This window comes from Balaenoptera physalus, assembly GCF_965194825.1.
Source record: "Balaenoptera physalus genome assembly, chromosome: 11".
Classification (NCBI taxonomy): Eukaryota; Metazoa; Chordata; class Mammalia; order Artiodactyla; family Balaenopteridae; genus Balaenoptera; species Balaenoptera physalus.
In genome coordinates, this window is record NC_138896.1 from 59371671 (window position 1) to 59386241 (window position 14571).

Genomic DNA, 14571 nt, shown 5'->3' on the forward strand with positions numbered 1-14571 from the left:
TGCATGCTTGCTATAAGAAATTCAATTACAAGAGTAAAAAAATTATAGTTACCCCCTAGATATTAAAAAATCCAATAAAATAATAAAACTCTCAACCCCATGCCCATAATCAGTACTAGTAACTAACTGATTACATGAAAATAATCAGCTAAAGCAAAGAAATAAAAAGATAGCTAATCATATTATCTTAACATCTTATAAGATACATTCATTTACAATCTCTTAATATGGCAGGGTTTATTGCTTTTGACAATGGGTCCTCTGATAGGAGTGCATATGCCTAGATTTTTACAATTTCTTCCCAATCTTTCACAGTTGTCTTTGTCTAAGCCACTGAACAGAAATTTCGTTAGGGACTGGTCCTTACCAAGCAGTTCCTAAACATTCAACACAGTTTTCATAAAAACAAAGTTCTTTCCACATTCATTAATATATTTTGTTCCTCTATATTCCCACTTCTTGCAAATTACTTTGTTACAATAATAAGAGCAACCATTAGGCAAGTTTGAGAACAAACAACGACTCCTAGAAAGTATACATCTCAAGTGGTAGAGGAGACCTGGGCAGATGTACCAGAGCAGAGCCAGCTAACAACCTTAGTGTACTAAAGTGTGGAAGACAGAAAGTTTTACAGAGGAATGGAGAAGTGAAGGGGAGATCAGTATGAAGGATTAGTACAGTGTATATGCAGTTTACTAAGGTATCATACATACAACAGAATGCTAACATCGATACATTAACCCGCCAGCCATAACACAATGTCAAAAACCTTCAAGGGGATGCAGAGCATCTGAACAGATCCCAGATAAGGCCAGAAAAATGTGCCAATGACTAAGGACATACACAGGAAAGTCTAACTTTGAAAGTCACAATTTACTCTAATCATAATTTCTTTATTATGCAGTAATTTCTTATGACTAGGGCCAAATAAGCTAGTAGGGAGTGGTGGGGGAGTAGAATATAATGGCTTTTAAAAGTCCCACAGAAGATGCAGAGACAAATAAATGCAGCCTTGTGACTCTCAGATATGACAGCTAGGTCTCTAAACCTGGACATGGGCATTACCAAATTTGGTAAGAACTTGCATGGTCTGAATATTTAACCCTAATCTACCTCACTCTTACCTTGGAGAATCACTTTGTTTAAGCAGAGCTGCTGCTAATGGGAGTGTTTGGGATATACGAATAGTGTAAAGACAGAGGACATTCTGAGCTCCCCATTCTAACCTTGTTTATACCTTGCATGTATTACAAGTAAACCTTTTTACAATCCATGTTTGCCTAATGTTTCCCCTCACCTTGGTTTTGAGTGTCTGGCCTACAAAGTAGGAAAAGGATCCTTGCATAGGGAATAAACTGTTGAATGAACTGTTTTATCTCACAATCATCACTCCATTTTCTGATACAGCTTTAAAAAGTTCACCCAAAAATACTATAAAATCCCTTTAGCGCCAGCAAGGAGAATGAATTACATAAGAAGACAGTCAAAAAGAGTAATGGGCCAAGAATAAACTGTTGAATGAACTGTTTTATCTTACAATCATCACTCCATTTCCTGATACAGCTTTAAAAAGTTCACCCAAAAATACTATAAAATCCCTTTAGCACCAGCAAGGAGAATGAATTACATAGGAAGACAGTCAAAAAGAGTAATGGGCCTTAATGTCAAATATCACTGCAAGAAAAGGAGAATGAGTGTGCACACCAAGAGGAGATATATTTAGATAAATTAAGTTTGAGAGCAGGAGCACAAGTAGAGGTTGGGCTGAAAGGACAAGCGAAGCTGGCTTCCAATTCGACTAAAGCTCTTTCAAATATAACTGTGTTAACAATCATACCAGAAAATACTAATGGGCTGAAACAGAACAGAAGAGCTTTGCCCAGCTGTCTAACCACTCTAAAACAGAGGTCAGTAATTCTTTTCTGTAAAGAACAAGAGAGTAAATATTTTAGACTTTATGGGCCATATGGTTCCTGTTGCAATTTCTCAACTCTGCCATTGTAGCCTGAAAACAGCCACAGACAATATACAATGAACAAGGTTGTATTCCAATAAAGCTCTATTTGTGGACACTGAAATTTGAATTTCATATAGTTTTCACATGTCACACAATATTATCCTTTTTTTGACTATTTTTAATCATTTAAAGATGTAAAAAATATTCCTAGCTCATGGGTGAAACAAAAACAGACAGTTGGCTGGATTTGGCCTGTGCACTATAGTTTGCTGATCCCTGCTCTAGAATCCACTCTAAGCTGGTAATCACCTGGTTGGGAAGCAGAGGGAGGGGAAGGGGGATTAGAGGGTACTGTCATTCAGGAGATACCATGGTTTCTAGTGTGCCAGACTGCCTAGAGGAGGCATTCTCAGAAATCCTCAAATACTACTTTAAAAGGTTTAAGTATAAAGAGAAAACTCCATTCTACTTAGTCCTTAACTACTAATAAGGTGAAGTGCTGGATACAATGGTGAATGAAACAAAGGGTAAAGTACAGATACAGGAGCAAGGAGAGCAAAGTCTTAGAGATGGAAAGAGGCAGGTTCTTCTCATGCTACAATGAAGCGACTAGCACTGAAGAGAAAGATAAATGCTGGAAAAACAACATGGAGGGAAATATGTCAGGAACCTTGATGAAATTCATACAAAATCTATAATTTTTAAAGAGAGTTACACTAATGAAAGCACTATCAGTGCTTTTGAAGAGTGCTATGAAAAGACAGAAGAGCTTTCTGGATCCCCAACTTTCTAAGGGAAGTGGGTTGAAAAAGACACTCAGCTGAAAACACAGGACATTTTGATACAAAAGAAGAAAAGATTTCGGGGGCAGAGCCCAGAGTCCAGGGCAAAACCAAGAACAGAAGAGAACACTGATTTAGAGAAGCACACCCAAAGAGAGAATGAAACCTTCATGATGGAACATTCATGACCCCTGTAATAAGGGAACCTGAAAGCAGGTTCCTGTTGGATTTCAAAATTGCTATAAATCAGTGACTACTATGAAGTTCCTGTTCCTTCCCCCAACCTTTTTAAAGAAACTTATTTATCTTATTTATTTTTTTAAAATTTTTGGCTGCATTGGGTCTTTGTTGCCGTGCGCAGCCTTTCTCTAGTTGCGGCGAGCAGGGGCTACTCTATGTTGCGGTGCGCAGGCTTCTCATGGCGTTGGCTTCTCTTGTTGCAGAGCACAGGCTCTAGGCACACGAGCTTCAGTAGTTGTGGCTCGCAGGCTCTAGAGTGCAGGCTCAGTAGTTGTGGTGCACGGACTTATTTGCTCCACGGCATGTGGGATCTTCCCGGACCAGGGCTCGAACCCGTGTACCCTGCACTGGGCAAGTGGATTCTTCACCACTGCGCCACCAGGGAAGCCCTCCTCCCCTTTTTTTAGGAGTGTCTATTATGGTTTTTCTGTCCTGTATGTTGAGTACGTGGGGTGCAAGTAGATGTCTTTTTAGTTCAGAGGCCTCTGCACGGAGAGGAGCCACACCAGAGGAGAGAAACCTCACATGCATCTGGACCTGATGCAGATCAAAGGATCATGGACTTTGAGCCTGATGGTATAATTAGGATGAGACTTTTGGGAAATGTCCATGAGTGCATTTTGTGTGTGGGAGGCATGTAAATTATCGTGGTCAGAGGGCAAGCTGCAGTAGGCTGGCTGCAAGGGTAGCTGCAACAATTGCTCTCATTCCTGACAACTGCTCCTTCTACACTGTGACTTTGCAGCTTTCCCTATTGAAAAGTGGAGTTCCCAGTAAAGAGGTGGAGAAGAGTAACTGAGAATTCTGGTTGAGACAAGACCTAGGAGAGGCCCCCTAGGAAGGGGTCCCTGATTGGTGATTCCCCAGCGTCCAGCAGAAAAAAACTTCTCAGAGGAAAGCTTCTGGAATCCCCAATTTGGACCTGAAGGACTTCCACTAATTAAGTTCAAGCAATGAGCTCACAATCAAAGTTCAAATATGTTTGATCCTTGAACAAAACAGGTTTGAACTATGTGGGTCCACTTAAACAAACAGATTTTTTTTTTTGAAAACACTGAGCTGTACACTTTGTCTATCTATCTATCTATCTGTCCATCTATCTATCTATTTTTGGCCGCAGGGCATGCAGGACCTTAGTTCCCCGACATTCCAAATAAACCTTTATTTCTAAAACCAGATAGCAAGGACATATTTGGCCTGCTGGCTGTAATTTGCCAAATCCTGGTGTAGATAGAAAACCCAAAATAATATATAGTAAAATCATTAAAAATTAAACTTTAGCTAGGTGACTAGATACAAAATCAAAATATAATAATTGATTTCATTTCTATGCATCAGCAACAAAGTTAGAAATTTTAAATTAAGAAAATACTATGTCGAGGAACCTTGAGGGCATCATGCTGAGTGAAATAAATCAGACAGAGAAAGACAAATACAGTATCATCTCGCTTATATGTGAAATCTAAAAAACAAACAAACAAAAAAAACAAGCACACAGATACAGAGAACAGATTGGTGGTTGCCAGAGGCAAGGGGTGGATGAAATAGGTGAAGGGAGTCAAAAGGTACAGACTTCCAGTTATAAGATAAATAAGCCATGGGATGTAAAGTACAGCATGGTGACTAGAGTTGACACTGTACTGCTTATTTGAAACTTGCTAAGGGAGTAAATCTCAAAAGTTCTCATCACAAGGGAAAAAAAGCTCTGTAACTGTGTATGGTGACGGATGTTAACTAGACTTATTGTGGTGATCATTTTGCAATATATACAAATATTGAATCATTATATTGTACAACTGAAATTGATATAACGTTGCATGTCAACTATACTTCAATTTAAAAAAAAAAAAAGAAAATGTGTTGACTCTATAGATGAATTTGGGGAGAACTCACATCTTTGTAATACTGTTTTCCTATCCAGGAATGTAGTATGTCCATTTATTTATGACTTTTAAAATTTCTTTCAATGAAGTTTTACAATTAAAAAAAATACTATGCTTTCTGGGACTTCCCTGGTGGCACAGTGGTTAAGAATCCACCTGCCAATGCAGGGGACACGTGTTTGAGCCCTGGTCCAGGAAGATCCCACATGCTGCGGAGCAACTAAGCCCCTGCACCATAACTACTGAGCCTGCACTCCAGAGCCCATGCTCTGCAACAACAGAAGCCACCGCAATGAGAAGCCCACGCACTGCAACGAAGAGTAGCCCCCGCTCGCCACAACTAGAGAAAGCCCGCACACAGCAGTGAAGACCCAACGCAGCCAAAAAAAAACTATGTTTTTTAACATAAAGTAAAAATATTCTGAGGTATCTAGAAATAAACCAAACCAAACAAACAAAAACAAAACAAAAGAAGTGAAAAACCTTGAGGCGGAAAAAAGAATAAATTTTAATGAGACATTAAAGAACACTAAAATAAATTGATAGATATTGTGTGTTCATGGACAGGAAGACTCAGTATCATAAAGATGTCCAGTCTCCCCAAAGTACTGCCATAATCAAGCCTCCAACAGGGTTTCTTGTGGAAGTTGTCAAGCTGATTCTAAAATCTGGAAGGGCAATGGACCAAGAACTGTTGAGATAATCCTTAAAAGTAAAGGGAGGAAGTACTTGCCCTACCAGAAATGAAGACTTACAAACCTAAGATAATGATGACAGTTAGGTTTTAGTGCAGGGATAGGCCAACTAATCAAATGAACAAAATACAAACTTCGAAAACAGACCCACAAATGTACAAAAATTTGATACACGACAAAGAAGTGATTCAGATCAACAAGGAAAGTAATTCAATAATAATGCCTAAAATTCAACAAAATGCTGAGATAATGGATTATCTAGTAAAAAAAAAAAGGTTATTTCCTTACCCAATTTTAAAACTTACAGTAGACATTCTGATTCCCATGGGAAAATGGTAGTCATCCAAATTCAAATCAAATGTTTTACTAAATACTCTGAAAACCAGAGATCAAAAAGAAAAACAAATAAAACTGTCCACAGCACATACTTGTAATACAAGTTCTCACTTCAAACTTCAATTTACAGGTAAATGGGGAAATATAAACATCCAAAACCAGCAATGTCAATTACAGAGTCCTCACTGGAGAGAAAAATCCGAGGAATCTGTATGGAAGAGGAGGATCTTGGCAGTGGAGTACAAAGACATCAAATATGGTTCCCCTCAGAACAAGAGGTAAGTAGCACTTAGAAGGGGGAGGTATTCCTTCAAAGCTTGGTGGATAAAGGAAAGGAAGAAAGAGAAGATAACAGTTCTACTGAAATGAGATGGTATCACAGAATCAGAAGCACTGAATAGAAAGCCTTCCATGTATCATTTAGAAAAGAAGTTGCATTTCACTATACCAACAGAAGAGGGCATTCCTGAACTAACAAACAGTAAATTTTTCTTTCTGGCCCCACAGAATCACTTATTAAAAAATATTTTTAGGACATTTGAGGAAATGTGAATATAGAATGAAGTGCTTAAAAGGAGGTATATAGTTAGAATAAACTTACAGCAAATAAAACGGCTTAAAGGAACAAGTTAAATATCACCACAAAAAAATCAGACAAATCCACTGCATGGGACAATCTAAAAGACAACTGGCATAGACTCTTTAAAAAAAAAGGTCAATGTCATGGTATAAAAATTGGTGAAGGGATTGTTTTATACATAATATTATGGAATTTTCTGGCATATGATAATTGTATTATGGTTATAATGAAGCACACCTTTAAGTCTTAGGAGGCGTATATTAAATATTTATGGCTGAAATGTCATGATGTCTACAGTTTACTTTCCAACTGTTGAGTTTTGGAAAAAAAAAGAATACGTGTGGGAATATATCTATATGGAGATGGTTAAAACAAATATGACAAAATGCTAGTTACTAAATCTAGGTGATGAGTGTTTACTGCATGCCAACTTTTCTATATGCTTAAAATTTTTCATAATAAAAAGTTTGGGAAACCACTCATTAAAAAGCTAGAATAAGTACAGATAAACATCAGGAACATCAGTAACCAAAATATATCCAGTTAGTAGTATCTCAATTCAATGGAGTAAAGAATGTTTTATCCAATTGCATGGACATTAACTTGCCCATACATAAGGAAGAAAAGAAATTAAAATGAATATATTGTCACTTTATACAAAAACAAATTCCAGATATACTGAACAAACTAAATGTAAAATAATTTATGTTTTAGAATAAATTAGACTATTTGTATAAACTTTCGGGACTAGACAATAGTCCTTCTTATTCAAGACAGGAAATTGGGAAGTTAAAAAAAAAAAAGGATAGATATTTTACCTACCAAAACAAAAATTTTTAAATTTTGACATAAAAATGCCATAGACAAAGGAGAGACTGAAGAAATATTTGTAACTTTTAATAAAAGCATAAAAGGCCTAATATTTTAAAAACTGTAATAAACTGATGAGAAGACCAAACAGCCCAATTAAAAAATGGGCAAATAATAACAAATTACAATTCACACAAGAGGATATGCTAATCCCTATTAATGAATTTATATATTCTGAATCTCACTGGAATATAAACTCTGGGAGGACAGGGTCTTTCTTCTTGTTCACTGATATTTCCCAGAGATTACGAGAGTAGCAGCATACTAAAAGCTTTCAGTAAACATTTGCTAGCTGCTGGCTGGCTGGACAGGCGGATGAGGATTAAGAAAAAGAAGTACCATTTTTCACCCATCAAAATGAACCTGTTATATTCAAGGCTGGAGAAGGTAAAATAATGTCTTTATTAAAATTAAAAGCACATGATTCACTTTGTTATAAAGCAGAAACTAACACACCATTGTAAAGCAATTATACTCTAATAAAGATGTTAAAAAAAAAAAATTAAAAGCACACACAACCTTGACCAAGCAACCTCATTTAGAGGAGTCTATTCTACAGATCAGAAGCACCAGAATGACCAAATACATAAGTACATGTAGACCTGCATTCTTTGTAATGGCATAAAGTTGCAAACAACCTGAATGACACTGACAGAGAAACAGTTTATTAAATCATGGAACAGCAATAATGTGGAATACTGTATAGCTATTAAAAGAATGTGATAGCTCTCATTCTTGATGCTGAAGGACGGAAGGATGTTTTGTGGAAAAAATGCAAGTTGCAAAGTGTTTACTAGTATGTTTAATGGGGGCAAAAATAAAATCTAATCTGAATACCTACACAGATAAAAATGGAGTAAGATGTGGAAGGCTTTCATACATAACACTGGGCAATGAGATTAGAAAAGCAAGACGGTATGCAAGTTTTTTTTTCTAAACATTTCTCTAATGTTAGACTTGTTAACAGTGAGTATGCATTTTATATTTTAAAAAATCAAATTATGCCATTCAATTTATTAGTAAGAAATACATAATTTGGTTCTAAAAAAGAAAAATGCCAAGTTAATGGAAAAAATTAAATTTACAACATGCCCATCATAGAAATAATGCTTCTTACCAATTCAGTAATATAATGTAATAAATATAAGTTGGAATTGTAAGTTATTACAAACTTCTACTTTATATGGATCAAGTATAACAAATCTAACTAATGGAAAATCCCCCACATGTGTGATCTATATTAATGATATTTCACTCTTTTCTGAGGCAAACCTTGAAATCAATTTGCCTACCTATATGACACTATAATTTTCTAACACTTAAATCTCAGTCAAAAAGTATAGGCAAATGAAGTATGGAAAGGCCAAAACACTAAAAACCACTAACACTGGTTGGTGGGATAATGAGCATGGACAGATATTGTAATTTCTTTTCCAATTTCTTTTCTGCTTTTTTTCTTGAGCATTCCTATGGTCTCCTCAGTGCCTAACATGAAGCCCTGCACACAGTAAGCTCTACGTACAGATGTAGATAAAGACAAGAACTCATCTGTGAAGAGACTGGGTCTTCAATATGTCTACTAATTTTAATCAAAATAGTTTGGCTGTTTATATTAATTTCCCCCCCCTCAACATTCTGAATGCTTCAAAAAATAAACCTTGCACATGAAATTTCTTTGACTTTAAGTCTTGCACAAGAGGTAAAACAAAACTGAGGTCAAAGAAAATAACTACAGCAAAACACACATATTCTTAGACACAGTAGGCCACTGGGCAGTTTATTGATTTATATTTACAATAACTTATTGGTTAATTATTCAAATCTTATTTACCTTAAAACCATAGTTAAGAGAGAGAGCACCAGGGCATCTTATGATGAATGACATGGGATTCACAGAAATTTAAGACAGAATGGTGACTGGCCAATCCTTAAATTCCAAATGTCATTAATAGTGTTTTGCTATATGGGATAAAAATACGAAATATGTATTATATGCAGTATTAGTGAGGAGATGACCCAGAGATAATCCAAAAAGCCCTTGACAGTGGGCCAAACACTGGGCCCTTGTTTCATCTCTGCTAATAACTAACTGATCTTGGATACATCATTTAACTTTCTGAGGCTTAGTCTCTTCATCTGAACTGTGGTCAGATCATCTTTTAAGATCCCTTCAAGGCTAAAATCTTTTGGGTTTAGTATCATTCCCTGTCATTAGGGGGAAGAAAGGAGGAAGAAAATGAGCAAAACAAAATACACAAACAGAAAAGTTATTTGGTTTTACATAAGTTCAAAAACAAGAAATTGAGGTTTATGAATTAAAAATTTAGATTTCAAGATTAAACAACAAATTCTGTGAGATTTGTTTTATCAAATATATACTGATTTTCATGATCTTTATTTGTTTAAAAGGAAAAACATCTTTGTTGTTTGCATCACAGGGAAAAATGGGAACGATTAGCATAATTTGTGGAAAACAGATATTTAGACATTCTTAATAAAACCTCAGGTAAGACATAAAGTAAAACTAATATAAAATACCCTAAAGACGAGTAAGTACTACCGAATTTGAAAAGACAGTAATTAACCAATTGTAAGAATTCAAAGTTAAAACCATTTCAAAGTAGTCTTTGATATTAGATGGAAACAATAGAGAGAAAATACTCTGTCTGCTTGAATGAATGGGTAAGTGAGAGAGAACAACAGAACTTTGACAATTGATGATTTGGTGAATGATGTGTTTCAATGATTACATACAAGCCTCAGTGACAAATCACTAACGTCAGAATCTGGTACTAATGATAAACAAAAACAATTATATCATCATCTAATTCAATTTTTATTTTTAGAAAAGAATAGCAGCCAAAATAATTGGTACAGGAATAAGGACATGATAACTCAGTAAGCTTTAAAAAGGCAATTTCAAAAAGAAAACTCTAAAAAGTATTTCCATTTATAATGAAAAAATTATCAGTTTGCTTACTTCCAAATATTCTATTTTGCTGGGAATCGTACTAGTTGAGGTTTAAAATGACTGATTTGTGGACCCTGAAAGTAGTGATCATTCCTGTAGATTATAACCTCAGAGCTTTAAGATCTAGAAGAGTCCTTATTTACCCAGTGAGATTAGTGTTGGTGGCAGTATAGCAACGTGATTTTTGCGCCTCATCCACTTACTAGATGCATGACCTGTTCAAGTTGCTTAAATTCTCTGAACTTTAGTTTGCTCATCAGTAAAACTGAGATAAAGTACCTAACTCAAGAGTTCTGAGGTTTAAATGAGAGAACATAAGTAAAAACATCCCCCAATTTTTAAAAACTATTACCTAAAATACTATAGAGATGTAAGTATTACAAATAATCAGGTATATTCAGCAATTGTATTGAAGCCATTAAGCCAAAAGGAGGGAAAATATGTTTATCTAAATTCCTATTATGAAGTCACAAATGTTATTCAGAAAATGGACTATTTAAGGGAATTCAAATTATCCTTATACTAATTAGCAAAGCACAAAGGTAACACTTTTGACATCCACATAATATGGATTTTTATAGCCATGATATATTTGGAAAAGGTTATGGGAGCAACCCATAACCTTTTCTTTTTTAATTCTCCTTGGTTTAAAAGCCCCACAATTACAATATGAGTAGAAAAGGTTGGCACACCGAGGCAAAGAACAAAACAAGACTAACACACACTAAAGATTAAACACAGGTCCTACTGGCTTTAACTGGCTAGGATACTTTGCTAAAAATAGCATACATCTCTTTAATCTTGACATATATCTCTGGGAGAAGTGAAGTAAATTAAACTCCAAAACTTCAGAGTAGATTCAATCAGGATTCCGAAGAAGCTCACTTTACTTTTATTTTGGTAATCCTTCTGAAAAGAAATTTGTTAAACTCAGTGGACTGTGAGTGGCTTATACCACTATTGTATACCTCCACCTACCATACTCCTTTAATTAGGAACTAATCATACCTGTTTATCATATACCAAGGAGTAGCAAATAAAATGCCTGGACTAAATCACCATTATTCCATGTAAAGTTATGAGAAAGAAACTGTACAGTCTAGAAAACACAATAGTTATAAAGAGAGACAGGACAACCTTCAAGTATTTGAAAGTATCATGTTAACAGATAATTCATCTTCCCTGCCTAAGTTACAAGGAGGCAGATTTTAATGCAATATAAAAAAATAATTAACTTATCCAGAATTGAAATGGCTTATAACTTTTCTGGAGGATACTATGCCAAACTGAAAGAACACAAGAAATCCCTGTAACTTTTGATTAAGTAAACTTTAAAAATTTATTCCAAGGAAATGATTGGAGATATGCTAATAAAATATATACTTAAAAGAATGATGGCACCGTTTATAACTGCAGAAAACGTGAAAGCAGCCTAGATATGAACACTAGCCATGAATAGTTTTAAATTAATAATTTAAGACAATGAGGAAATGATCAGGGTAAAATATTAATGAGACAAAAGGTATACAAAACTACAAAAGGAAGGGTGCCAATTCTGTCCTCCTCCTGAGAAAATATTTGTATGTGTAAAAATAGTTAGAAAAGTTATTATAAAAATAACTGGAACAAAGTACATCATAATTTATCAGTTGATTATGTCTATACGTAGTGGTACTGCAGATGGTTTTTGTCCCAAATTTTAATCCATGAGCACATATTTAATCAGATGCTGAATAATCATCTATCAGGAATATTTTGAAAGGGATTGCTATACTTGAATAGTAAATTTAACTATATGACTCCCAATGTCCCTTCTAACTCAAAGATTCTACAACTCTAAGAAAACATTTTACAACTAACTTAAAAATCAATAAGCTTCTGCCAAGAACAAAAAGATCTAAAGTTAAATTTTCAAAGAAGGGCTGACAGCCAAGAATAACATTAATTTCTGAAGCAATATCAGTATCCTCTAATAGCTTTTTTCTTACAAAAATGGGCAATGAACCTAAATGAGCTATGGCAAGCAAAAGAAATAAACAAACTAAAAATTGCAGAATGAATACGCAATTGCCAAAAGACTGAGGAGGAAGAAGTGGAGGAAGAGGAGAATGAAAAAAGAATGAAGGTCTCTCCCTGATTTTTATCAAAAGGGCCACTGCCAGGATGGAGAATATAATCTGTATGAGTGATTAATGACTACAATCATGAAGGCTACCTACATCCTCATATCTGGTAGGACTACAAATCAGAGAAGAGGGGAATGGCATTAAGAAAGTCTGCTGTTTCTTTAAAAAGAAATCTGATTTTATCAATTTGATTAAATCAGAATTAAGTGACCTTTGGTAGGTAAACTACAATCTTCAATTTTCATCTAAGAAAAGAAAGTAAAACATGAAAATCAGAGCTAATTATAAACTACTGGCTCAGATTCACAAAAATGTTAAATATTTTCACCATGAATTTCAAATATTAATCCATTTTAAGTCAAATAAGACAATTTCATAAAATAATTATCATAGTATCATAGATTGGAAACCTATACCTCAAAATAAAGAAAAAAATATTCCCCTTGTAGTAAGTGAAGGTAGCCATTTGTTACAAAAGTAAGAAAGCAAAGAATGTCATTTACTTTTTACCAGAAATAAGTAGACATCATGTAATAGGATATAATAACTAACATCTGAATGAGAATACACTCCTATAACTGCAAAACAAAAAGAAAATAATTAAAATACTAAAGTATAAATTACTCGAAATATCCAGAGAAATCAATATGACATTTCTATTAAACAGTATTTTATTTATCTATTTATTTATATGCATGCAAATATGTGCGTGTGTATACCTATACCATACAATCTTTCTTGCTGGTTACATGACATATTAGTTAAAGATATTTAAGATGAAATATTTATAATAGTTTTCCTATATTTAGAATATCATATGACATAGAAAATAACGTTTGGTTGTATAAAAAGATCAAGAGAACACAACTTAGAGAACCTGGTCAAAATATAGTTTATTTTTCTTTCATTTATTGCTTTTACTAAAAGAACTACAGACAGAAAAAACAAAATCCTGAAGACCATGACTTTCCCACCAGCTATCATAAACAAGGAAAAATCTGTTTTCCCAAATTATAACTAACACACAAATTTATTAACAAAAAAGGGAAAGAAAGGAACTATTGTCTTTTTAGTATTAAATATTTACTCTTTTTCTTATAGGATTCATTTTACCATAAAAACCTGGCAAAACTAGCACCTGAAAAGGACTCACAACTTTCTAATTAGTATATGAAAAAATACTCATTAAAAATTCAAAGATTAGACAATATGCTAGAAATAGTTTTAAAATGATCAAAGAATGTACTATGTTCTGTATAACTGCATAAAACCTATTTTTTCCTATTTATTATTATCTAATCCAGAAAATATTTTTGAGGCAATTTTACTTGACCACCACCCATTTCCTATTGTGACAAACTATTCAATACCCAGTATCTTCAAACATTTTTCCAATGTTAGAGTATTTAAGACTCATGCCCTAGATGAATATATAAGAACATTACATAAAACAGTATTTCTTTAACAACTAAAGCATCTGAAAATAGCCAAATTCTGAAAAACCTGCTCTCTCCTCAAAAACAAAAAACAAAACAAAACCCAAACCCAAAAAATTCCCTTAAATATCTTTTTATGGCTTCTGAAAAATAAATACTCTCAAGAAAACACAAACTCACATATGTTCTGACAGGAAATATCAAAATACAATATTTTAAACATTTTCAAAAAGGCAGCACTTCTTCTGTGTATTGCAACAGACTCTCCAGACCTGCAGTCCTGCTGCAGTCATGAATAAACATATTCCTCTAAAGTTCTAAGTATGTGTGGCCATATCAAGGGCATGAGGCATGCATATCAGATTTGAAATGGATTTACATTACCTCCAACCTTAGGGCCACCTGCTGAACCAGGCTTCCTTGCACTGTTGACAGGATTTCCGGATGTTTTAGGTGCAGGAACCTTGAAGGCTGAAGCAGCTGATGATGGCCTATTTCCATCCACTGATTCTTCATCATCAAAGCTTTTATCTGCACAAATCATTAGAAAAATATATTTTAAGAGAACTAAGCTTTGCTCAATTTTCCATAAGACTCAAAATCAAATAAAGCTATATATAAAGTCATTAATTTCTATGATATATAATACAAAATAAAGCTCCTTTGAATAAGCATTTATATATTGACTAACACTA

The 14571-nt window shown here is 34.4% G+C and overlaps 1 protein-coding gene across 39 annotated transcripts in view; it reads right to left on the reverse strand.

Moving 5' to 3' along the window:
- Positions 1 to 14571, reverse strand: part of CLASP2 (cytoplasmic linker associated protein 2) — a 176764-nt gene that overhangs the window by 109518 nt on the left and 52675 nt on the right. For all 39 annotated transcript variants that reach the window (XM_082411763.1, XM_082411766.1, XM_082411776.1 and 36 more), the window contains one exon: positions 14261 to 14407. In XM_082411763.1, the coding sequence (XP_082267889.1) occupies positions 14261 to 14407 (147 nt within the window). The remainder of the gene's footprint in view (positions 1 to 14260; positions 14408 to 14571) is intronic.